The sequence below is a fragment of the Acanthopagrus latus genome, chromosome 11 (genome assembly GCF_904848185.1).
Source record: "Acanthopagrus latus isolate v.2019 chromosome 11, fAcaLat1.1, whole genome shotgun sequence".
Lineage (NCBI taxonomy): Eukaryota > Metazoa > Chordata > Actinopteri > Spariformes > Sparidae > Acanthopagrus > Acanthopagrus latus.
In genome coordinates, this window is record NC_051049.1 from 20,188,730 (window position 1) to 20,215,274 (window position 26,545).

General features: G+C 40.8%; 2 protein-coding genes across 2 annotated transcripts in view; both read left to right on the forward strand.

The window, feature by feature from the left end:
• Positions 1 to 6,785: 6,785 nt before the first annotated feature.
• LOC119028493 (piggyBac transposable element-derived protein 4-like) lies at positions 6,786 to 10,245 on the forward strand. The gene is made up of 2 exons (XM_037114588.1): positions 6,786 to 7,440; positions 8,300 to 10,245. The coding sequence occupies exons 1-2, from the start codon at positions 7,265 to 7,267 to the stop codon at positions 10,053 to 10,055; spliced, it is 1,932 nt and encodes a 643-aa protein (XP_036970483.1). The 5' UTR covers positions 6,786 to 7,264; the 3' UTR covers positions 10,056 to 10,245.
• Positions 10,246 to 12,710: 2,465 nt separating this feature from the next.
• Positions 12,711 to 26,545, forward strand: part of lepr (leptin receptor) — a 48,094-nt gene continuing 34,259 nt past the window's right edge. Inside the window, exon 1 of the mRNA XM_037114528.1 lies at positions 12,711 to 12,802. The gene's annotated coding sequence lies outside the window, so the exon portion shown is untranslated. The remainder of the gene's footprint in view (positions 12,803 to 26,545) is intronic.

The following is a 26,545-nucleotide window of genomic DNA, read 5'->3' on the forward strand; positions in this document are numbered from 1 at the left end:
TCGAGACCGGCTCCAAGTGAAAAGTGTCATGAGATAACTTCTGTCATGAATGGGTGCCATATAAATAAAACTGACGTGACACTTCAGTGGGTTGCTATCTCCTGTGTTGATGCACTGCTTCAAATGCACACGAGATGAAGAAATGTGAAGCGACGGCAGGCTATAATTCAGCTTTCCACATCCAATATTTCAGTGTGAAAGATAGTTCTGAAAACACTTGGACAAAATTATCTCAGCTCAAGTTCCACCTACACTTAAGCTTTTCCTGGAGCTTTTAACAACATTTTAACTGTCTCTGCACAGAGATTTGAACATTTAATTACACATTTTCAGCATGTAGAGGAAGTTTATGGCCAGCACTGCATACGCGTAGCACAACACAATACAGTACAACCAGAGTCATAACAGGTTGAGAGGTTCTGATACTGATACACATGATTCAGTAAGTGTGTTTGTATTCGCAACCTGCATCTGAAATGCAGCTAAACCAGTTGACCCAGGCTTCTCTGCCAATCTAAACCTTCTGGCCTGACAAACTCAAACGTCCTGTCAAACTTAACTGAGAGCACGAAATCAGTTCTTTTAAAAAATGAGTATAACTGGCATATAGGTCCTGCTCCAAATATGCAAGTGTCAGTCAAAAGAACATAATGCTGTCCTCTCGTGCTGGATGTTGGTAGAATTTAATGTTATTTATGTGTTATTTAATTAGTCAAAAATAGGCTAGAATACTGTGTTTAGCATGGATCCAAGGAAGATCAGGTCAGTAAAGGCCCTAGAATAAATCACAGAACATAAAACAGGCTGTTTCATTTATTCAAGTCATAAATCCTGGTCTCCAGCTGCCAAGCATTCAGCCACTTTCTGCTTCTGCACAGACACTTAGGAACACAACCTCCCTAAAAACGTGTCAGTCAGTGACTGCAGCGCCTGGCTTGTTTTTATTACATTTTGTTCATACGCATCATAGACAGGTTTTTTCAGCATCTATTTCAGAAACTATATTCAGATTAAACATTGCACTGCAAGAACGTCACATTACAGTTCTCACAATGCAAGTCACACCACTGGGGGGAGCCAAACACCTAAAATAAAGACTATAATAAAATAATGTATCTAGACTTTCTAAATAGATTATGATAACTGTTACATATCTGTCATTAGTAAAAGTCATTCTTGTCAAAATCAAGGTGTAGCTAAAGCCCTCTGAGTTTTTTTCTGGGGATTTAACAACCTGAGAAATAAATGTCTACAATGCGGGAGCTAGGTGCCCCTCTCCCCATAAACGAAAATATAACATATGCCGAATTTACGAGACGGCCCAAATAAAAAATGATTTTTTAGAAACAGCGTTTCACAGAATTTATAAAGTTTCTCCTGACTCGACAACTCGCAAAATTAAGCGATTTTGTAAGGGAGCCTGGGGACTTTCTATTCCTCCTGGTCTCCTCGCTGTGGTTGACTGAAGCTGATGTGGCTGCTTTGACTTATAACATGTTGGTGTTCAAGTTTGACCTTTGCTGTAGTGCTAAAGGTTCGCTTTTTGTTGTACATGATATGTTAATAACGATCAGATATATGATATCCTTGCCATTCAAATTACTATAGAAGAAAAAAACCCATTAATTAACATCATCATATAAAATCTTTTTGATGAGTTTGGGAGTGCTGAGGGTTCACTCTATGTTATAGACTATGTTATAGACTGAACCCTCAGCACCCCCGACTGTGACTAACTTACTGCGCCCCTGTGTGGTTAAACTGTGAACTCAGTAATATTAGTCCCCAGAGACTGTGCTCCTTCTCCCCTCTCCTCTCTGTAAGGTTACCTTCATGAAGCCCATTCCCCCTCCAGCTCCAGTTAGCTGTCAGCATTATATATTTTATCAAAATGGAGGTCAGTTCCACTGATTGATTGCTCCTGCAAAAGTTTCAGAGTAATCTGGTAGACAGTTCATATTGAAGTTTTAAGCCTTGGTGCATGAGATAAACTGTAGCCCACCTAGAGTTTATTTGTATGTTTGTAGCAATCCCAGTATCTGTTATTTGCTTTAATGTCAAATCCACTCTGCATGAATAGGAGTAGATTGAGATCACCTGTGGAGCAGGATGAGGAGACTGCTCCCAATTAGTGAATCAGAGCAGTCTGGGACATTTTCATCATGGTCCAATCATGGTCCAAGCCATGTGTTTTAGGGGAACTTCACACCTGGGTTGTTCAGATTCATTCCTTGACATGCTGCAGACCTCAACTTCACAGTTTGTCAACTAGAAACCCTGGTCTGTTTAGGCCCTATTACGGTTTCTTTTCTGTCGTTTATTCTGTCTGATTGAGGGAAACTGAGCATTCTGTAGCCTTGTTGAGTTATCATTTATTTATTTATTATCTAACAGGGACAGTGCACGTCTCTCAGCCGTACCAGAATCAGCTACTAGCTAAATTTCATCTGTAGTCCCTGGGCAGGAACAAATAACATAAATCTAACACAGACAAGCACATAACAAAACAAAACAAAACAAACAAAAAAACAACAACAAAAAAACCCAAAAAACTCATCATATAAGCAGCCTTTCAAACAACAACAATAACACAGTTTCACACTCTTAAAACACAATACAACACAACAAGATACAACACTAAAAACATTACAGAATAGTAAGCTAATGTTTGAATTTATGGTTGGCGGGTGCGTAATTGAGTGGATTTAAGCCATGATGTGATCTTAGATTTAAAACCAGTAAATGTACTAATGTCTCTGATCTCATTTGGTACTGAGTTCCAATAATTAGTGGCTTTGACAGAAAAGGCTGATCTGCCAAACTCAGTTCATCTGTGCTGTACTGCACAGTGACCTCTGCTAGTCGTCCTTGTTGTTCTCTTGTTGTCTGGGCACAGTGATATGAACTCTTTTAACGGAGGAGCAGCCTCCTATTGCATCAGGGTCTTAGTGCTATTTGTGCAAGAGCTTTACAGTATCCTGATGTCTTAAGGTTTCTTTCTTGTTTATCTTGACTGAAGCCCTAATTTCTTGTTAATTTCATTTTTCCATTAGATTTAATTTTGGGAAACTTCAAAGGGAGTTAAATGGGAGAAACATTTCATCGTATTATTACTATTATTAGTGGCAAGATGTTTGTGAGGTTAGAGACTCCCAGAAAGTCTTTTCATGTGGTTTACAACTGGTTGTTATTCTTCTTCCCTCCAGTAACACTGCATATTTATTCATTTTGTAATTTAGAGTAGATATGAGAATTGAGCTTTCTTTTTCAGTCCAGGTGTAGTAATGCAACAATACATAGCTCAAGAAGAACATTTTGGCATTCTTTGGTTTAGGCCAGTGGCATTGAAAAAGGATCTCTTCATGTAGCCTAATTTATTATTACCTTAATCTCTTATTTAAGAGCGCTGGTTGCTGTGCAACATTTTATATCATTTGCCCTCGTGTATCCATGAGTGGAGGGGTTAGTTCAGAAACAGATGACACATTCAAGTTCTCCCAAGAAATCGCTTGTTTTCATTTGGTCCAAAACTCTTACACATAGGTTAGGAATTTAAGGAATATTTAATGACTTTTGTCGAAAAACAATTTAAAACAGCCATTTGTGAATATTATAACACATTGTACTCTAAAACTACTCAATTAGAATTAAAAAAACAATCAAATGCATTCTCATGGCTACGTTAAAAATAAATAACCTCTATTGACGTCAGTGGATGTGTGTTGTTTGAAGTCATGGCATGTATGACAGTGATCAGATTTAGATACTGTAAATCTATATTAACATCAGGGTTTATGTGTCTCTTGGAGTTCATACTTTTACTTTATCACTAGAGGGCAGCAGAGTCCAACATAAGAACCCACGAAAACATTATTTATAAGGGCACAGCAATAAAAAAATACACCATTACAAGTAAAAGTCCTTCATTCAGAGGAGTACAGATGTATCATCAACAAATATACTAAAAGTATTAAAGAAAAGTACTGTAGAAAAAATGCTTGTGTGGCCGATGTGATGTGCGTCTTTATTACGGTAGATTGTTTCTGATGCATCAAAGCTTCATCTTACTGTTGTAGTTATTCTCAGGGGAGGTGCAACATTTCAACACTGATTCCAATGAAGACAGGTAATAACACCATGCATGCTGCATTACAAAGCTGCTGTTCACTACATTTTAAACTCCTCTCACATGTTAACAGTTATGGGGCTTGACAAGTCTCCCCTCGGGGCTCAGATCCGGGAATAGCTGGACTGCAGTGTTGGACGATCCAGAGGGAAATTTGGGATAATCACACCCAATCAGTGATTCACTGTAGAATAAAAATCCCGCGGCTCTCTTCAGTTCTTTCTTCACGCTCTGCTGACAGTACTGACGCACTACCTCTCAGAGATTCAGCACTGATGGATGTAATCCATTAGCACAGGCTGATGTTGCACATATCATGGTATCCTACAACATTAGGCACAAGTCTTGTTTCTATGTCAAGCTCGTACATACGCAGTAACAGTAACAGAGTTTCAAATAAGTTTCTTGATACCACAAACGTTGTAAAAAGTCACCCAAAGGAAATACTCAGCCTCTCAATATATTGTCTGTCTCTGTCTCAACAGGTCACATTTAATGCCTGGTTAAAGATTAACATGCTGTCCGGGAAGAGGTCATGTTTTGAATAAATGCAAGGTTTACTTTGACCAGTTGCATCTTGTTTTCACAAAATGACAGACTATTTTTACCCATGAGAACATTATTTCTAAGGGCACAGACAGTTCCCCCTGAGAAGCTGTGAGGTGTTGACGGTGGAGACTGAATAAATGATGCTTCTCGATTAAGCACTTAACCCCAGAGTTCTTCAGAGAAAAGGCCTCCCACTCGGTCCGACCGACTACAACCATGCTCCTGTGAAAGTGGATATGTCGAGTTCCACAACGGTGCATGTACATAAAAATAAATATGCAATTTTAAGCAGACGTGGTTTCTTTACAAGCACACAAAGTGCTGGTGTTATCTTCACATCTCCAGAAACACTGCTCATTCAGTCTGGGAACTCATTAGGAACATAGACGTTTTCATGCGGCCTCTTCAGTCAGTCCTCTGAACTATGTAAGGTTTATTTCTTTGTAAAGTATTTGGCTTTCTTCCAAGTGTTACTGCTCTTTTGTGATTGTGTGCATGTGCAGGAGACAGAGCTCTGTACTCTGTAAACTGAATATGAGAACGTAACTACAGGCAAGGCATATCTAAAGCAAATATATTTCATTTTGAGAAGTGTTCAAATTTACACAATTCAACTTACTAAAACCATAAGTGTCTAATGAGGTGTTGTCTTCCTTCTGTCCTTTATTGCATTTATCTATTTACATTTATATGTTATTTTGCATTTTTTAATCACTCCCCCCCCTTTTAGTTGATTCAAGTCACATCGACAATCTGTGTTTTGCCTACTTGTTCTAACTCCTCCTTACTCCTGGCCTCCTTATTTTTCAGGAATCGCTTTAGCCATTGGGAGTCATCATCTAGTCTGTGCTAAAATTTGTGCCAGTCCATCAAGTAAATGTTTGACCTGATGATGCTGCTGGAGGTAAAGTAATGTCAAAATCATTCAAATGAATGTTGTTAGTGTTATGGCATCAAGTTACTCTAATAAATCAATATTTCAGTTTGGACAAAAGCGAACAGCAGACTGACATTTCTACAGAGATAAACTGCAAGCATGGCTAAAAACCCCCCAGTCTTATTGACCTTTAGGTGGTTTGAATGCAGCACCACCGCAGCAGGGACAAACTGAAAAGCAGCCTCATTTAAAATCCATTGCTACTAGTTAATGTCGGCAAACAAAATGTATTATTATGTTTAGCAGTAGGAAGCCAGCATTTTAAAGTGTGTACTCTGGCCTTTGCATACTTTAGCAAGACCTCAGAGACATGGGAATGATGTGTCCATGACCCTGCACTGCCCCCCGTACTCATGATCACTCAAATACAGCTCTGCTGTTGAGTGATTAAAATGCACGCTGTAATGTAAGTGCAGATGCACTCAGGCCATTCTCAAGGACCTTTGTTAGTTCTTTGTTGACTGAAAGGACGCATGTATTTGGCAGAGATACTGGAGTTAATGAGGAGATGTTGACCACTGAATTGAATCATGTTTTAGGGATGCATGTGAAAGCTTAAAGCCATATACACTGTGTTTTAATAAAAACTTTCAAAGATGAACAATGAGCCGTTTTATTACTGCGACTGAATTATTCCACACAATGAAAAACACTAGCTCTGCCATAATTATGATGAGGTTAAACATCCCTCTGACACAGTAAGGTGCTTTGAAAGTCAGCTTAAACTACTATCTAAACTCTCCTCACTGCATGTTGGGACTTGACAGGAGGAAAAATGTTGCAAGCTGCTTTATGTGATGCAATAACAGTAAGACATATTGGTGTGTGTGTGTGTGTGTGTGTGTGTTTACTGAAAGAAATGTTCTACTGAATAATGCAGCAGATTTCACACAGGAAGCACACACCAAACAGAACATTTGATGTAGTGTTTATCTTGTTTAATGTCTCCTGCTTTATTGTGTCTTTTACAGAGAATGAGTTGGTTTACCTGGCTGCAAAGCATAATCATCCTCGAAATCAAACATTTTGATGGAGATACTCAAAATGTATTGATCAGTAGCATTACCTACATGTGTTAATAACTCTTATTTCATACCCCTAACCCTAACCCTAGAAAGGCCATTAACTTCTGTCACTTCTGTCTCAACCCAATTAGTATGCAAACTATCGCGATGTTATTGGTTCCAAGACGCTAGTGTCTCATTTCCGTTTCCTCTCATAATCGCGGGTTATTTCATAATGGCGGAAATGATTGTCAAAACAACTTTGCTGCATACGGGAAACTGATTAAGGTCTCCTGTCTGACAGCACCTTGTCTGAATCTTACATCCTCCCCGACCTCCTCTGCGTGCGTTTGTACATTGTCGGTCCATTAAATACGATACCGAAACCCAATCTTTCCCTAAAATTGGCCAGACATGCAGCTGTCCGCTTCTGTCCCGTCGTACATTGGGACTGGCTCTGCCGACCAATCGGACACTGTGTCTCTTAACCGCCGACCAATCAGAAGCTGTGTTTCTGACCGGGGTGGGCTCGTCGGCAGCGATCTCGCCCGCACAGAGACACGCCGGGAATGCCACAACTACTAAACACAGATGTTTTGAGTAATTTATCCTTCACGCAGATGGCTGTTTCTGCCCCATTCCTCTAAAATGGCATCAGGGCGAAGGTTCAATGAAATAACAAGGGAAGACGAAACAACAGAAAAAGAAGGAACAGCCATTGAAGTACTTCTTGAAAGCGACGATGATGACGGGGAATCTGGGGCAGAAAGTTTCCTGACGGATGACGAGCTGGCTTACCAAGAGGGCCTCGACCCGGCTGAAGAGTAAATAGTCCAACTTTACTCTTGTTTTCAGTAAACGTGAAAGTTTAAATACGCACATGGGTGTTTTCTTTTACTTGCTCGTACATTTGCCGTGGCCGCCCCTTCACGCGGTTAGGGGGGCGGGGCTTAGTGGTTTCACACCAATAACAGTGGTTTCACACAATGTAATTTACTGATTTGTTTTAAATTGAATATAGCCTTGAATCCCAATAATTTGCTCTGTAGTGTTAGTCCTTGCGTTTATTTGTATCTCTAATCTGAGGTTAACCCAAATTAGTCCTCTCAATCATCAGGGAGGTGTGATTGCTGCTTGCATGACAACTGCAGGACACATTGATACAACATTGATGTACACACCAATGTTGTAGACATCATTCAGACCTATAACAATGCACTTATGTTTTGAGCCAATAGGAACAATCTTATTAATCTCTTATCACCTACATTTCACTGCCATTGCTGACTGTGTTCATCATGTGCTTCTCCATACAAAAATATTGTGTGTCCTATCTCATCAACTTCCCTGGCAACAAAGAATGCGATGGGTTTTTTTTCTTGCAATTTGAGTCAAGTCAATTTCGAGCAGTTTGACTTCAGGCAGCTTTTTGATACCTGCCTTGACTGCTCATCTCAAACCTCAAGCCTGTTGTCTCCAGGTTGGATTTACCTCACAAATTCACTGTGCCGGTTTGGCTTTGTTGACTCCGCAAAGTGTGAAGTGTTGGCCCACTCAACAGGTTTCAGTTTGGTGGTGCAGTCTAAAGCGGTATCAGCCATTCTTCTCATATATTGTGTGAGGTGTGAAACAAGTTCCTTGTCTGATGTGTTGAATTTTTTGTCTGTTTTATTTGTTTTACAGTGGTGATTCTGAAAAGGATGAAGAGCCTGGTACATCTACTGCAGAACAAATGGGGGAGCCCACTGCTTCTCCCGAAAAGGCCAGTTCTTCAGGAGAGCACAAGGAGTCAAGATCACGATCTCGCTCAAGGATAAGATCCAGATCACCACTGGGGGAACGCAGTGTATCAACAAGCCGGGGCAGAAAAAGATCCAGATGTCCAATTCAGAAACGGCCAGAGCGACGTGGACCTGTCACATCCTGGAAAACAGAGAGCGATCCAGACTCATGTCCAAGCCCAATAAAGTTCATCCCAGCAAGACCCCCTGGACATCAACTGAACTCAAATGGCACATACACACCACTTGACCTTTTCAAACTATTTTTCAGCAACGATGCAGCTAAAACCCTTTGTCAAAACACAAATAGACAAGCTGCTAAAAACAATAACGGCAAAAAATATACATGGGCTGACATCAATGTCCAGGAGTTTTTCAAGTATGTGGGACTAACTTTCTTCTTCGCATTGGTGAAACTGAATACCATCCACGATTACTGGAAGAGGAACACCATTTTCAGTGTGCCATTTCCAGCTAACATCATGCCACGGGACCGGTACAGGGTGATTTCTTGGAACATCCACATGAGTGATCCTGAGAAAGATGCTGAGAATGACAAAAAGAAGGGGGCGCCAGATTATGACCACTTGTTTCGACTCAGGCCACTCATGGACACCATCAAAAATGCCTGCAAAGCTTTTTACCACCCCAGGCAGAACCTGTCGGTTGATGAGAAGGTGGCAGCGACAAGGACCCAGGTTGGATTGAAACAATACATGAAAGAGAAGCAAACCAAGTGCTGTTTCAAACTCTTCGTGCTGGCTGACAGCAGCAATGGCTACACCTTTGACTTTTCTGTGCACACTGGGAAGACACTGTTTTCTACAGATGCCGGACTTGCATATGACGCTGTCATGTCCCTGGTAAAGCCAGCACACCTGGGCAGTGGCTTTAATCTGTATGTAGATAACTTCTACACCAGTCCAAAACTATTCAAGGATCTGTTAAGCCTTAATATTGGAGCATGTGGTTCCTACAGAGACAATAGAAAAGATTGCCCCCGATCAATTTCAAATTATCCCAGAGGCTCCATCAGGTGGATTCGTGATGGCCCGTTGCTATTTGTTAAGTGGATGGACACACGAGAGGTCACCATCTGCTCTACCATCCATTCAGCATACTCTGGATGTACAGTGAACAGGAGGGTAAAGACTCCCGAAGGCCAGTGGACCGTGAAATCCATTCCATGCCCGACACCTGTTGTCGACTATAACAAGCACATGGGAGGTTTTGATTTGTCAGACCAACTGAGCCTCCACCACTACTCTGTTTACCACAAGAGCATGCGCTGGTACGGGACATTGTTCTACCACTTCTTGGACATTGCAGCCACAAACAGCTACCTCCTTCACAGGGAACTGTGCAGAGAGAAGCAGGAGGAACCCATGACCCACAGGGCCTTCCTGGAGGAGCTGACAGCCCAGCTGTGTGGAGTCTCAGTTTCGATCCCCCCTGCCAAGGCCCAGAGCAGCCACCTACCTGTGGCAATCTGTACTCAACAAGATATTAGCAGGAGGGCCTCTTATGGACGAAAGACTTGTATACACTGTAGGCAGACCAGGAAGGTCGGTCAGTCTACACCGTGGAAGTGTAAACAATGTGATGTGGCCCTCTGTCTCATTGCAGACAGGAACTGCTTCGAGGCATGGCACAGTTAGACTTCTGGTTAAAAAAGAGCTGTTTGAAAGTTGAACCAATTCTAATTTATACATGTAAATATCTTTTTTTTTTTGATGTTCTCAATGTTTATTTTTTCACTGCTTGGCAAGACACATGAGAACATTTTTCAGATGTCAAAAATATTTATTATTCTGTTTGGTTCAAGTAAAGTTAACCTAAATTAATTTATGTTTTGTTATGTCTTTTGTCTTTATGGTCACATAAAAGACCAAACCAAGTTATCCTAGTGTTGCTCTTATACAAACATTATTCCACACGCAATAGTACTACAGTATTCAAGATTCAAACCTTAAATGCAGTCTGATAACTACTACCACCTGCCCTCACATTCCTTTTTAGTAATTCATTTGTTTTTAACAATTCTCTGGAATTAAATGGCATTGCAGACCTGAAGCGTAACAGAAGTCAGAGAGACGGCTCTTGTCCAGAAAGAGGCCAGATGTCACTTTGTGGGTGCAGCACACACAGGATTATATGTGGTGTTTTCAAACCCCTTCAGGTGTCATGCAGGTCAACTTTGCATTGGTCAGCAGAGATTTAGTATCTTACTGGCAGTTTAAAAATAGAGGCCTTCCCCTTTTGGCTCTGCCACTTCACAACCTGCATTAATGTAACTGCAGCTGTGATGGAAACCAACAATGGCACGGCAGTAATAACTTTTATAAGCTGTTTAAATAGAATCGCTGTTGTTGGGGTTGTTGCCATTTGCTGTCTCCACACACTCCTGAGGGAAACACCGCTCTCTGTCTGCTGAAAGCTCTACTGTGTCCACCTGCCAGGCGTTAACTGCTTCTGTTTTGGAAGTGTAGTGACTTTTTGTGTCTCTAGGGGATGCCTCTGTTCTGCTTAATGCATATTTCAGGCAGACTTTCTTAAATCTTGGCACAATGTCTCCTTAGACTCAAGGATGAAATTAATAGATTTTAGTGGTCATTTAGGCCTCACAAACATGTTCTTGGATTTAAGTCAAGAATTCAGATGCTGCTTCTGAATAAAGTTCACAGGATAACTTTTTTATATCCCAACGGTCAAAGGTCAACTTCTCTTTGACATCATAATGTTCCACAGAAACACTTTTCTGGCCATTTTTCAACAGCATGACTCAGGAACAGAAGGGAAGATTGTGACCATATTTCACACTGGGTCAGATACTGAATTAGTGACACTAATCTGTGGTGTCAAACTTTAAACTGTGGTGGTTGTATTGAGCTGCGGGGTTGTTTGTGTGTGTGTGTGTGTGTGTGTGTGTGTGTGTGTGAGAGAGAGAGAGAGAGAGAAGCATCTGCAATGTAGAATGTGCAGTTTCGTGGCAACAACATCCATATTTAAGGCATTTTGGTGCCATTAGCTCATTGATTTTGCTGATTGTGAGCTTCAGGTGGTTGTTGTTGCACCATTTGACAGACCTTCTATCAGTCCTTGTATTCCTCTATCCATTGTAGTCTATTCATCCTAGAGTATTGTCTATTATACTTTTATTGCTCCATTTACTGCTGCATGACAGAGCTGAAAACAACTTTATGAAGGCAGAACAGTAAAATTGCAACTCAGGAAACTGAAACGGTGAAGTTTGAATTGAGTATAGCAGCTTTAAAGGATAAGGATCACCCAAAAAAAAGGAAAATTCAGCCATTATTCACTCACCTCCATGCCAGTGAAAAGTCATGTCAAGTTTCCTAGTCCACAAAACTGGAGCTCAACAGCGAAAGAGCATGTTGCTCCAACAGCTTGTCTGGCGCAGTTAATCCAACCCTCTGAAGGTCCTGCGATCTCAAATTGATTTAAGAAGATTTCTTTTCATCCTGACCATCGTCAAACTCATTCACCCATTTCTGACGATATTATCTTAGCAGCAAAAGTGAAGATTTAGGCTTTTAAAGGGGTGTAAAGAAACACCTTCTAAATTAATCTGGGATCTGTAGAGTTGGATTACAGCATACAAACTAAAAATGGAGCCATCTCAATTCCCTTTTTTCAGGTGAACTTGTCCTTCACGTTTTATGTCTTTTGCACTGTGTGGACACTGTTGTCACGTAAACAAACACAATTTATGTGTGAACTGGCAATGGTGGGATATTTTCTTCAGGGGTTTTTTTTTGTCCTGCCTGATAAATAAAGCAGGTTTCATCCCAAAGAGTTGGTTCTGCCTGCTCAGGATCGTTGTGGTCACAGAGGGGGCCGTTGCGAACGGAGTGACATTGCCACCCGAAGGCAGCTCTTGGCTGGAGTGCGTCAGAGGAATTACGGGATCAAGTATCATTCGCCACATACACGAACCCACACTGGCACAGAAAGAAACCCCTCTGTACCTCAACAAGAGGGGAAAATCTGAGGGTGATGACTGACTGAGGCTTGTCACTGAAGTCTCTAAGGTGTGAAATCCTCATGTGTCCACAGATATGAAAACACAAATCAGGCCACGTACATGTGCACAAAAATAGAGATGGCTCTTATCCAGTAAAATCTAATCCTTAGAGTGCACACACACCTGCAGATACAGATTAGTGTAAACACATTCATCCTGGCCGGTGCGATTGGTGTGTATTCTGACACCCTGCCTCAGAAATAGCCCCTCATGCCCGGAGACACACTGGTCCACATAAAGCTCTCTCTCTGCGGGACTGCAACATGTCAGTTCCCAGTCGAGTGTTCAGGATATCAGGAAGAAGGAAAACTTTTATTTTCCAGGTTGTACTTTTGGAGATCTGCTGGTTTGGCTCAGCCGGTGAGTAATTCACAAGAACTAAAACAAAACAAAACAAAAATTAAGATGAATGACACCCCACACACAGTGACAGCAGTGACTCACTCTATTTGAAAAAGAAAACTCCCTCAGTTCACCTATTGTTTTAACACTGAGTCACCGGGGGCAATAACAATACTAACCGGCAGACGCTGCAGCCTCAAGCTCTTTTTCTTCTGTCCTGTTCAAACCGCAGTCTCTCCTCCCTCAGGCTCCCTGTATGTCACCTTTCTCTAACCGATTACCCTGAACTGTCATCTCTGTGATGACGTGTCTGCTGCTTTCTCTCTCGACATTGTTCCTCTGTCTCCATCTCCGTTTTCTTTTGTTTTTCGCTTTTTAAATTTGAATGAGGCAGTGCAACAGGAACCACAGTTTTGTGTCTTTTGTTTTTTTTTTTTTGTCAGAAAACAAAAGTGAATGCGGCATGAGCTCAGGATGAATCTGTGCTGGTTTTCTACCAAGATGTCCTTAGAAAATTCACGCGTTGATTCATCTGGGTCCTAAAACAAGAGGATTTTGTCCATCACTGACACTTGCTGCACCGCTGTCTGTTCAACATGAATGAAATTATCCTCATGCATTTTTTTTTTTTCTTTTTTCTTTGGCTTCAAGCGATGCTGTTGTGGCTGAACACAAAGGCACTGAACCATTCAGTCTCCTGTGAGGATCTACTGACGGCTACGGCGTGGTTTAAATGTGACAGCCAGCGAGAGGAGTGATTGTTCTTTAGCAGATTGGTTGAAGTCAGCCTGTGATAGACGGTTATTGGCAAATGGTTTGTCCGATGACCTGCCAGGTCTTTTGCCAAACAAGTTTCTAGCTGCTCATTTGGTTTTACGAAACAAACCATCTGGCCCATCAGGTCATTGTGCCTTACCTGAGTGTCGCAAACATCCTGTCTTACAGTACGAAAGCATTACTTTTCCCCAATACAAGACAGCATCTTATCTGGATTGAAATTTGGCTTTAATATATTTTAGTTCTTTGCATTCAAAGGAGACCATTTTTGTAAAACACTGAAAACCTGCCTTGTGTCCAGACTGCACTGGCTGAGGTTTTCAAAGACAGTGAGCTGACATTAGGTGTTCTGGCCACAGACACATTTCAGGCGAGCCTCGGGCTCTTGGCTTCGATCGACAGTCCAGTGTTAGATTCTCAGAGGTCAGACTCTGGTTTTTCAATCTGTGTCAGAGCTAACTGCCACGGTCGATGTGCAGGGGGCAGTTGGCTGCCCATTTGGTTTATTCAAGCTGAACAGGCGTCCAGGTGTGATTATGATCTCTGAGATCACCATGGTGATGAGGGGCTTCTGCTCAGCTGGACATTTGGGCTTAATTTACACAAGAGCTAAAAGAGTAAACGATTCTTTAACCCTGTGCTAATCCACTTGATCTTCATGTGCCCACTTAAGGCCTGTAGACCTGAAGCTTCCAGTAAGGACACAAAGGCCTCATCCTCAGCATTTGTTTGTGGGGTTTATCAGCCTGGGGAGATGTTTACATTATGTGTATTTTTAGAAAGAATTGCATATTTGGTGAACTATACTTAAAGGAAAGTATGTATTTTTGGAAATGTAGGTATTTGCTTTCTTAATGGGGTTAGCAGCTAACCCCCAGCAGCTGGACAGGTGAGCTTCAGTGAGTAAATAGGCAACTACATTTACATAACTACCACCAGCAATAAAACCCAAGGCAGTCACCGAGATAAATATTTGCCATTTACTTTTCTGCAAGTCATGCATATGTTGAAACTTGACATTTCTTCATGTTGCAACTTTAGATTTCTTTGTTTTCAGTTTTCTATTTCATGTTGTGGCAAGTGCTGTTCTTATGGTGTGACTAGGCTTAGGCACAAGAACCGCTCAGTTAACACCCCGTTTTCCCATAAAAACTCCATTTTGGCTTCCGGAAACAAGGCTTGACATGTCATCAACAAGAGATATTTCCCAAAAAGAGTTTTATTTATGTCACAGAGTAAAACAAAAACATGTTTTTCAGGCTTTTAAGGCTGAATTTCCTGGAAACAATCATGTAATCTCATGATGTCCCCAGGAAACATAGACACAAAGTTGTTACTGGAATTTTGTTACATGATAATAAGTAGTGGTTGAATTTCCTTTAACTGCTCCATCTAAATAATAAATAAAACAATATATAAAAAAAAAGATCAGCTAATGCAAGCCTGCAGGTAAAAGCCCAGATCCTGATAATACTAAATGGCAGAAAAAAAGCTTTTTTTTTTTTTTTTAATCAATTTAGGTCAACCCTGCATTCTCCCTACCTGCTTATTGCTCTTAAAGGTCACACGGAGCGGAAGGAGAAGCGAATGTACAGATGAACACTTGACATATACATTCAAACATTTAAAGGTTTCACTTTAGACTAGATGTCCTTGGCTTAGATTCACCGTAGTTTTTACATTAATACTTTCTTGTACATTAACTGCATGGGCCTGTGCAGACCAAACGTATATCTGGTCATGTTTTGTGCTTCTGTGCAGTTTGTTGATCATTTCGTCCCACTCCCTGTCTGTCAGTCTCACTGGGCTCCTGTGAATCATCAGCTTGGACCCATCCCATACACAGGCTAAATTAGCGCAACATGACAAAATGTTCTGGCGCTGTGAGTCTGTCAACAAACTATTTGTCTTCACTTGTTGTTTTGCGGTTTATGATAATAATAATCATCATTTGAGGGGCAGCAGTACAAATGTACTCTTGTAGATTTGTTCCACTGGAAAATATCTACATCGCGTACGTCAAGTAAAATGCTATTCTCCACTTAGGTTCATTTATTGAGTTGTTTCCTCTGCTTTTTTTTTTTTTTTTTTTTTTTTTCCATTTTCATTCATTACTGTTCTCATTCCTGTTTCTCTCACACAAAATCACCACCAATTATTTGATATGTGTTTTTTTTTCACAAACACATGCAGACACACACACACACACACATATACAACAGAGTGCTCCTTAGTCATTGCCGGATCTGTGCAAATTGTTAGAAATGTCGAGCTGCATTAATGTGGTTTGCCAGTAATATGGATGCATGGTACACTTGATTGGAAAGGATATTCTTAGCCTCTCCAACAGGCTAACACCGATGTTAGCTTCTCCATCAGGCTGTCACTGATTATAGCCTCTCATACAGAATCGTGTTAAAAGCTATAGTGTAGGTTTTTCTGTGACTTTAGCTAACCTGTCCTTGGCCCTAAATGCTATCCAAAAAAGAGAAACGATATGTGACTTATGACGCTTGTTTTTGCCCGGAGATCATAAAGCTGTTTCAAAGGCCTCATCAAGGATCTCATTTGGCGCTCTCATTCAGAAAAACACTGTGAGAAACCTTTCACCACCAACACACAAATGACACTTCCCTGCCAGGTTTTATAGCCTCAGATCCTCATTCAGAAAAAAGAAGAGGGTTTGAGTGGATGCAGTGAGACATCAGGGGAGCAGAGGTAGGATTCAAAGAGCGAGCAGTGTGAATGTTATTGACTGTTGCTTGACTGATTCAGCATGAGAGCTCTGTATGAAACATCGGTTCATGTGCAGACACAAGTGGGTGGTCAGGGACACGTGTGAACTGCTCCTCCTCTCACTTCCCTCGACTCTGTCCATTATAATTCATCAAATACATTTCAGCAGACAATCCTGACAGAATTTTCTCAAACGGTATGTACAGGTTCTGGTACTTGGCGCACACTAGGATAACACTGCGTGACAGACAGTGTGAGATTTGTTAGGCTACCTGTGCTGTTTCTTAAACAATATATATATATATATATATATATATATATATATATATATATATATATATTCATATATATATACAACAAGTTGATGTTGTCTATTTATTAAATATACCTCACAAACCGTTCCTAAATGCAACACATTTTGCCTTGTTTGTTATTGTTGTCCATTTCAGTTTTATATCTCATTTATATCTGGTGTTTTTTGTAGGTGCTACTGGGTATAATTTATAATAATTTATACATTTTTGCTCTTAAATTTAATTTGATTTGATGAAGATGTGAATGACGTCCTGCTTTAAGTCCGGCAGAGCACTGCATCGTGCTTGCATAAGTTGACTGGCATCAGTTTTTTTCGTACTTTGACGTAACATTCATCAGTTTCCCATTTTCGCAACTTAGTTTTAAGTAGTTACTAGTTCCTTCACATGGCACAGTGAGCTTTGTAGTAACAGTATCTACCATTCAGTTTTGTAGGACTGTACAGGCTAGTGTTTTTTTTGTTGTTGTTTTTTATTTTTTTTGCATTTTTCAGCCAGAAATCGTCAAGTTCATAAGCAACAAGGTCAGCTGGCGGATCTTCCAAGAGTGTAAAACGAGGCAACCTAACATTAGCTATAAGGCTATGGTTGGTGCTGTACTGAGTTACTAGCTAACATCACCAATGGTCATCTAAGACACAGGTGATTCTCAAAACGATCAGGAAAACTAAGGGCCCTGTTTAGATGTTCTAAAGTGCAGCTCATTAGTGTGTTCACAAGTCCATTTTTCTGGCTAGAACGGTGGATAATATGGACACAGCTGGCGGCACACAGCATTAAAAGGATGGTGGTTAGACTCTGAATAAGTCAAGGGTGTGTTTTGGGTGGAACATAAATCAAACCAATCCGAGTGTTTCTCCCATTCCCTTTAAGAGCCAGGTGTGCCAGGGCCTGACACATATTAAACAGTGGTCTTCACTGAGGGAACCTCTGCTGCTGGACCGTCTGTCCTGCCATCTCACAATCAGCTGTCCCATCAACAGCTCTGTTTGACTGCATACGAAAAACTGATATTAAACTGAGGAGGAAGAGGAGGAGTACTGCTGTGTGCAGATCTCAGTCCTAGCATCAGGAGGGACTGGTCATAAAAAGTATCATCCTGATCAGTATGTTTGGGATGAGAGGGGATACGTCCATAATGAGGAAGATATTAGTGAGATTACCTGCAGTGATCCTCTAGCAGCAGAGAGGATAAGTCTGTCTTTCTCATGGTAATGTTTAAAATAAATGAAAGCATACTCAAATAAAATCATAAAGTCAGAGCATATTTACGGTGTATTTACATCTAATGCGTCCTTTGAATAGCAGTAAACAGATTGCACTTTTGACATTAGACTTTTTTTCCGTCTATGGCGCAGTGACTTTCTGCTGCCTCATGATAGCACTCTGCCATCAGTGCGCCTGATCACGCCTCACTTTAAGACCAACACGCCCCAGTAGGTGCACAACTGGGTGCAAGCACATATGCTATTAAGAAAATGTGTCCGCTATGCTTGAAAAATGCAACTGCCTTGTTTGAAACTAGCAGTGACACTTGCGCTGCGGCGCTTTGTGCCAAGTGGTGTAAGTTGCCTGATTTTCAGAGTTTAGGTATTGTTATGTGGCACTGGCTCCAGCAAATCTTTTGGTATTGACTTATGTGCTCTGAATGGCCATTATTGTTTCTGTGTTATTTTCCACCAAACCCAACTTTTAAGTGGCTATTAGAAGTGACAAACACCTGGATTTGGTCTCCATTTCTGTCATGAATAACGTGGATTCTCAGTTTGATAGCTCATGATCCCTCATATATTCATTTTCTTTCCCATTCAGCAAAGCAATGTTTTTTTTAATTTTTTTTTTAGCTTTTTATTAACGTGATTAGTCACAGATTAATGTGTTAGCCACAGACATTTTGCAATTTTTCTGTTGCTCTTCAGGAAACGTGATCACTCTAGGCCGCATCAAAGACCCCGACTGTGCATATTTTCAGTCAGTGTGTGGCATTTTGTGGTATTGCTCACTGGTCTTACTGGTGAGCCATGAAACAACAAGGAAGGACATTTTTTGAAGTTTGATTCAGTTTGACTTTTGTGGCTAAATGACCAAAAATGGACATTTGAATCAAATCTGAATTCATTTGAGATTTTAATGTACCATCATGAAATTTCTAAAACATTGTAATGACAGCTAGTTTGGGAGATTAAAAGATTGGTAGCTCTTATACATCTGTCACTGTGGATGCAGGATGTTTAATCAGAAGCTGCAGGATGGAACCAAAATCCATCCATCCATCCATCCATCCATCCATCCATCCATCCATCCAATATCTATAGCTGCCACGCTTTACAGGGTCACAGGGAGCTGGAGCTAATCCCAAATGATACGGGTGACAGGTGAGGTCACCGTGGAAAGGTTGCCAATTTATCACAGGGACAAACAAGCCCTCATGCTCACATTCATGTCCACGGGTAATTTAAAGATGTCGGGCTTTAAAGGGGAACATTATGGAAAGGGGAGGTGGACCCAAACGCATATAATCAGAGGACAAGAGGCAGCATTGAGGGGAACGAAAGGAGAGCTTTAATTTAAAGCTGAACAAGAACAACAAAAGGGAACTAGACCAAAAAACTAGACAAAAGGGACAAAAGCAACCAAGACAGCTAAACAAAGTGCAAACTAAAAGTAGAAAGTTCAAATCAAAAGCAAAGTTCAAATCAAAGATTTTTTTATAATGGTGGTCTATGGGGAAAATCCTCTTCGGGCCGTGGCACAATTTTTCTCTGAGCAGCACCCTCTGAGACCTGGTTTGAACGTGAAACTTTCTTGCTCTGAGGCTACAGGGCTAATCACTGCAGCACGGTGCCACCCTCATCATAGGATAACTAGTTGAAATTGCCCACCATTTCTTCTCAAACCCTGATCTGTTATCAGGCAGTCTCAAGATGATACCAAGGTGACAGCAGCACTAACGGCCTCCATCTGCCACCAGATGATGACGCCCTCGCTGTTGCTTTATTGTGCCGGCTGGGAGAGGATGACGCACACGCTTGGCATCGGGATGCCTCAGTGCTCTCTCTCTTTCAGCTCTTTTGTCTCTAATTTTTTCCATGTTTTTTTTTTTTTTTTTTTTGATCTTCCCCCAAGACGATGGAAAGACGAGGGGTACTACCTTCTAATCCTTCTTGTCTCTCAGAGGAGAAAGTGAGAGGGGAGCTGTGTGAGTGTATGAGCCCATAAGCCACTTGGTGTGGAAGAAGTGACAGAGCAGCTGAGTGCATGAGCGTGTGTGTGCAGAAAACAAGTTGCAGATTATATCCCAGGGAGAGACTGTGGCTGTGGTTTTATGAGTGACTCCATCAGGCTCTGATGACGTGATTATAGCAGCGCAGAGAGCGAGCTGAGAGTCAGTGCAGTGCTGTCATTTCATCACATCACCGCTCACACGCCGCTGTGTGCTGACACATGTTTGTGCGTAAGAGACAGAGAGCGGTAGTCAGGCCGAGGTAGAAAGAAAAAGCAAAGAAGGACCGCAGGATGAATAAGGCACGCTCATCTCGCCCCTCGGGCTCTTCGCTTTGGTCTCTGATGCTGAACAATACCCCGCAAACTTTCATCTCTAAGCCTCGCTGGTGTCACCATCAGATGTTAACCGCTCACGTCTGGTGCTTAATTGTGTTGTTCACATGTTGTGCAGCCACAAACCCAAACAGCCCAGCTTCTTGTCTTCTCCAGGCCGGATTTCGTGCAAGCAGATGAGTCGTGTCACTTAGACGCCATTAAATCTATTATCTGGGGCTGTCTCATGTACTGCTGTGAATGCCATTTATGCATGCACACACAGACACATGCGCGCAGTGGTGGGGTTGGGTTGGTTTATAGTGTCATAAGTGCGCACACGACCTCAGATATGCTCCAGTTGTGTTGTGACACACAGGCAAACCTCCAAAGAGAGAAAAGGGGAAAGGAAATAGAGAAGAAGGATTGTAACTACCAGTTATTTTCAGTACTGGTCATTTTTTGATTGTCTTACCACTAAATGTAAAAATCCCTGAGGCCTCCGAACTTAAAGATATTAAGTTTAAAATGTCACATAACAGAGAAAAGTTTTTTGGGGGGGTTGATGAATGACTTATGGATCAGTTATAGCAGTTGATTTTGTGCCAGTTCAACTTATTAATCAGCTAATCTTTTGGACAAAGAGAACTGATTTAAGGAAAGATAGGAGGCGAAAGAGTATGGCAGCATGTATGAAAGGGGCTGTCTTTTCCTGCAAATAGTAAAAAAAAAAGAAAAGAAAATGTTAGTGGTTGACTCACTCCCTTTCCCCCCTCTGTTTAGCTGACACTTTCTCCGCATGTGTAATCGCTCACAGAAACTTGATGTTTGGCCGGTGCGGTGTCTCATGTGCTGCTCTGCAACTGGACTCCGTTTCTCTTAATTCAATAAACAGCCACCAATCTGTTGGAAAGTACCTTCTGATCTACCATTTTCATTTTCTTTCGATGATACGATCCTGACTGTGGAAAATGAGCAGAGCAGAAGAAACGTCACTGTCAACTCATTGATTGGCTGCCAGCACTCTCATTGTGTTGTTTTAAGCGCCGTACAACAACACCAGCTTAGCACAAAACTGTAGACGGACACAGTTGGAGACTAGATACAATTGAACTTCCATCCATCAGATGGCACGAAACATGATTGTAAATGAATACCAATGATGCTCTTTACCTGCAGGGTGTGTAAATAAGAAACAATACCGAGAGATATTTACTGTAAAGGCGCATGTCAGTTTAGTGTTTCCACTTTGTTTCTGTGGTTTAAATATCCATTATTGTGGCAACAACTGTGAACCTGTGACATTTGTAGGGCTCGCTAGCTTTGGGAAAAGGCACCGATCTCTGTGTTGAACTGCACAACAAATCACAACAAAATTAAAACTTTTCTCTTTGACATACATAGATAATCCTTATAATAAAGGGACAGTTCACCCCAACATCAAAACTGTGTATTTCCCTCTTACCGTCAACCAGGAAACTCCCATAAATCACCTTGTAACTGTAATTGACCTCTGCTGTCATGTATGGCCTCAGTCCAGAGCTGTTTGTGGGAAGCTGCTGGTGGCGGTAGAGTGCATCAGAACATTTGTTAGTCGTTATTTTAGCATTGAGTAAAAGATGTACAGAGCTGTAGAGGGAAAACCAGAGTCCATTTTCATGGTCCAGTTTTGGCCAAATCACTGAATAAAGTGATAGAGTTTTACATAGTTCTGCTCGAGGTCCGTTCACAAGCAACACGCTCCCTCTGGTGACGTGAAATAAACAAAGCAATGACTGGAAAAAAAACATTTGCATATGATGCTGAGTGTAGGATGAGTCATCACCATTTTTAATGATTTTCCAGGAAGTTCTAAAATACCATTGAAAATAGCCTAAAAACATCTTTTCATCTCAGTGTAGTCTGGTGTCAAAGCCCTCTGTCAGCTGACAACATCACCAGTAGGTGGCGCTGTGTCCAGTTTGTGCTTCCTGAAATTGTCGCTCTGTTATTGCTCATTCCAAAGCTCATTGCTTCCTGTCGGAGGATGGCTGAGGGCAGCAGGTTTTTATTATTCTTCCTGACGGGTTCAAACTATTCATCTGTTTTATTAGTTTTCACCTGCAATACCAAAACTCTTGAAAAAAAAATGAAAAAAGCTGGGTCAGCTTGTATAACAGCATGCGTATAGCTTTCAGCAAGATGACAGACAGCTGTGCTCTGGAAAAGACATCATGCTCGAACTTTGTCAGCACACACTACTGCTCACATGTTGATGAAGTCAGTGCATGACCTTAACATGCAGACTCAGTGATTTTGTCTTTCTAATGTGAAAGTAGGTGCTCTTGAGAGGAGGCAAATGTGTTTTTTCCTGATCCTTGTCTTCACACGTGGCTGTTGCTGCTGCATTTCTCAGGAACAAGTGCTCATCGTGTGGCTGAATGCCAGAGAAAATAAGGGTGGCCAATAAGTTTCCTCAAATGTGAGACACAGAGCTTGATAGTGAAAAATATTCTAACTGTATTCATTGGAAAGTCAGATATGAAAGTACTCCAGATGTGGAAATGTATTCCAGTAAGTGGAACAATAGCAGCTTGAAGAGTGTTTAAAGTCATTGTCTCACCTCTCACAACAAATCCACTTGACCTTTACATGAAAAGATGCAGAAAGCTGGAGTCAAAAGTTCCATTTTTTTTATATCACTATTAGGTTTTGGCCTTGTATCCACTTGGCATAGAAACTGTCAAACTACTACTTCCCGCACTACATGTGCTGTGCTGGACTTTAGTCATCAGAAAAATTTCAGACCAAATGTTCAAAAAGTCTCCAGAGAGCAAAACATTTGCATTTACGTGCAGCATTATGTCCTGCAGAGGATGAAACTAGCAGTTGTGTGACACACATGCTCTCCATATCCTGACCTTTTCCATGCAGTCCTCCCAGAGGAAAATGAGCATCAAGTCACTGACCTACTTTTTTTTCTAGTTTCATACAGACAGTAACCATCCTGACAGTAGATAGTGACACTGACACTGATGAATGAGATCCCATTTTTCTTTACTTTATATCTTTAAGTATCTGTTAGAGGTGAGGAGAGAGACAGATGGACTCTTAAGATTTGGTGAACAAACAATCACACTTGACTGTATACAGAAAGCAAACTGTAACTATGGAAATCTTCTTGAAGGAATAGTTCAACATCATGCCATTTAGAATATACAGCACTGATGATATCATATTACAACCATGGGACAGAAAACTACTGTAAATTTGGACTAAATTAGATTTGGATGAATGTTTTGTCAAAGCTGGTTAGGGAGAGATTTTATAGGTAAGGGTCAACATTTTATGAAATATGCTTATTGACTTTCTTGCTGAGAGCTAGATGAGAAGCCAGGAGCCAAGCTGTTTGCTTAGCTTAGCATTAAGACTGAAAACAGGGCTAAGGGCTAGGCTGGCTTTGTGTTGTCATCACCTTGGCATTGCCAGGCAGCCAGTGGAGACTCGTGGCCACAAACATGTCAGCACAAATCCCCCTGTTAAACCACATCTCATTATTTCACACTGTGGTTTTAACTGGTGCAAATTGGTGAGGTTTAGAAGTGCTCTTTCACTTTCCTTGACAAATTCGTGTCATCTGTTCCCTCCCGTTTTCAGCGCTAGGCTAAGCTAAGCCGACTGCTGGCTGTAACACCACATTTATCACACAGACACAGTGGCAGCACAGTCAGTCTTCTCATCTAATGCTCATGTAAAATGTGAATAAGGGAATTTCCCAAAATGTCGAACCATTCCTTGAAGAGAACTCTAACGCACACGTAAAACCACGGCTTTATTTCAAACCCTCGCTTTCATAGAAAGGACATTAACGCGATAGAAAGATATCAGATTCGAAATCAAGTTACATTTTATCCTTCAGTGACCAAAGTGATTTTATCTGCATGTGAGACACTCGGGGGAATCACACTGCAGCAGGATCACACATGCGTAGGAAATAAAGAGATTAGATCATCCCCTTCAGTGACATCATCCCAAGCAGTCTGTAATGATGACATCATCCTCTTGGTATGTAATCCCCCCCGAAGAGTTCTTTCTCCTGTGCAGAATCTAATTACTTATTCATGAGCGGTCTCCCTGTTTGAGTTGCTGGGACATTTTTACACCGCAGCCTCTGTTTGATAGACTCATAATGTTGATGCGGTGTCTAAAGCTTTACTCATCTACTGCAGTGATGAGACTGTTGCTCTGCTTTCAAATCATCCACCCTAAAGCCATGATGAGGTGGGAATAATGATAATGAGCTGATGTCCTGTTTGCACAACACTAAGATGTTCTAACTCTTACTATTTAGATAAGGGTAAAATTGTGTTACTATTTAGATAAGGGTAAAATTGTGTTTTTATGTACGTTTTGTGGTGATGACATTCAAAGGACCAAAACGGACGATACTTGTTATGGTTTTTTTTTTTTAATTATTAAGTTCAAATGTCAAGTATGCTGACTCCTACAAGGAATTTGATTCTCGTTGTCAGTTTATTGGCTTTAAAGTAAGCACATGTACGCGACTAAGATGCCGGGATATTCATCTTGCATATGAATGTCATTGATTATATCAATTAGTTATGTCCATACTTGGTCTGTAACCCTCAATTAATTATATTGTAAATGCAATAAGTAGTGTTAGACTTTGAAAATATAAAGATAACAGCAAGATACATAAATAGAAAATAAAAGATAGGCAATATTATATGAAAAGATTATAAAAACTAGGATGGCACTCAGTAGAGTGCAAACCAAGCCAAGGCCCAGGCAGTAAATGTCCCTTTTGTTTTTTATTCATTCATTTATTTAAAAAAAAAATCCTGTTGTCACTGATCAAACATGTCAATCTTGAATAATTATCATATTTCATATAATTGATTAGCTTGTTATTTGTTAAATTGTTTGTTTGTTTTTGCACCACACAAACATCTACACATGAGGATTACATACCAAGAGGATGATGTCATTCCTCCACACAGGATGGGATGATGTCATTGGAGGGAATGATGTCACCTCCTCATTTTGAATGCGTACTGTAGGCGGGGCTGCTCGCACTCTCCTCCCCATCACTGTCTGCTCAGGGAACCTTGGATTTGTAACCTAGTTTTGCGAACTGTAAGTGAATGCCACATTCTTGTTTCACTTTAATGCTGTGTTAGGAAGGAATGGGAAATATTCTCAGCAACAGGAACACAGATGCTTTGGAGATCATGGTTATGGGGGAATAACCTCATAGACAATCCTCTTTGGCAGCGTGTTTGTTTTGTCTTCAGTCTTTCTCAAGAATCCAAAGCATGTTGTTTTTATGAGTAACGTCAACAGCAAGTGTGAATAAAACTGTCTGTGTTTTTCCAGTATCAAAAATAGCTTCCACCAAAAAGCATTTTTCAAATACTTTGATCAGGTTCCAGCATTGAGAAACTGCATTCTGTTTTTTAGAAATTAGAAATCGGACATCGATCTGTCATCAGTGTTAGTCTACTGCTTTTTTGCACAATGCAGTAAAAAAAAAGTTGAAATGCAAAAAATACAAACTGAATTTGCTGAGAAAATGATTGAAAACTAAAGTTCTGGGGGTGATTTCACTTGCCAAGTAATCTTGAAATTTGTCAGTTCAATCTGGAAAAAATAAAGACCAAGGAACACAAAGAAAATCCACTATTCAAATGGAAAATGACTCATTGCTCAGGGAGTTGTTTATGCTTGTTTGTTTATATATATATATATATATATATATATATATATATATATATATATATATATATATATATATATATATATATATATATATATATATATATATATGAGATTTCTGGACTAATTAAGGAATACAAGACAAAACTGATGTGAAACCAGATGCTTCCAATCCCCAGCAGTCACACCAGCACACACCAGAGTCGTTCCTGGCGGCTGACAGTAACGAGCAACATTCATCTCTATAAAGATCAGTGGGCTGTAAAATGAAAGTGATTTGCCTCGATCATGACGCAGATCAAGGAACTCACATGCAAATGAACCGCCTCATAAGGAAATGTGTGCAAGGACACAGTGACGCATCCTTTCTACGTCATAAAGTTTGATCGTGACTCTCTCTCTCTCTCTCTCACACACACACACACACACACACACACACACGCGCACACACGCACACACACCTGTACCTCAAGCTCCCCTGAAAGAGCCGTGAGTTGACTCTGTTGAATATGTTTGGATCTTTTCATGTGAATTAAACACATTAACATGTGAGTGACTTTTTTCACATGTGGATTAGAAAGTTGTTGAAGCATTGCAGGGTGGAATTGAAGAGTGTTTTCACGTGTGATAAAATATTTTTATGTGAAAACAAAATGATATCACACGTAAGCTGGACACTATC

Bases quoted from the DNA above. Each gene is read 5' to 3' on its own strand.
- LOC119028493 (XM_037114588.1), top strand. From the start codon at position 7,265: ATGGCATCAGGGCGAAGGTTCAATGAAATAACAAGGGAAGACGAAACA. The intron at 7,441-8,299 runs GTAAATAGTCCA...TTTGTTTTACAG, and splicing joins GGCCTCGACCCGGCTGAAGA to TGGTGATTCTGAAAAGGATG.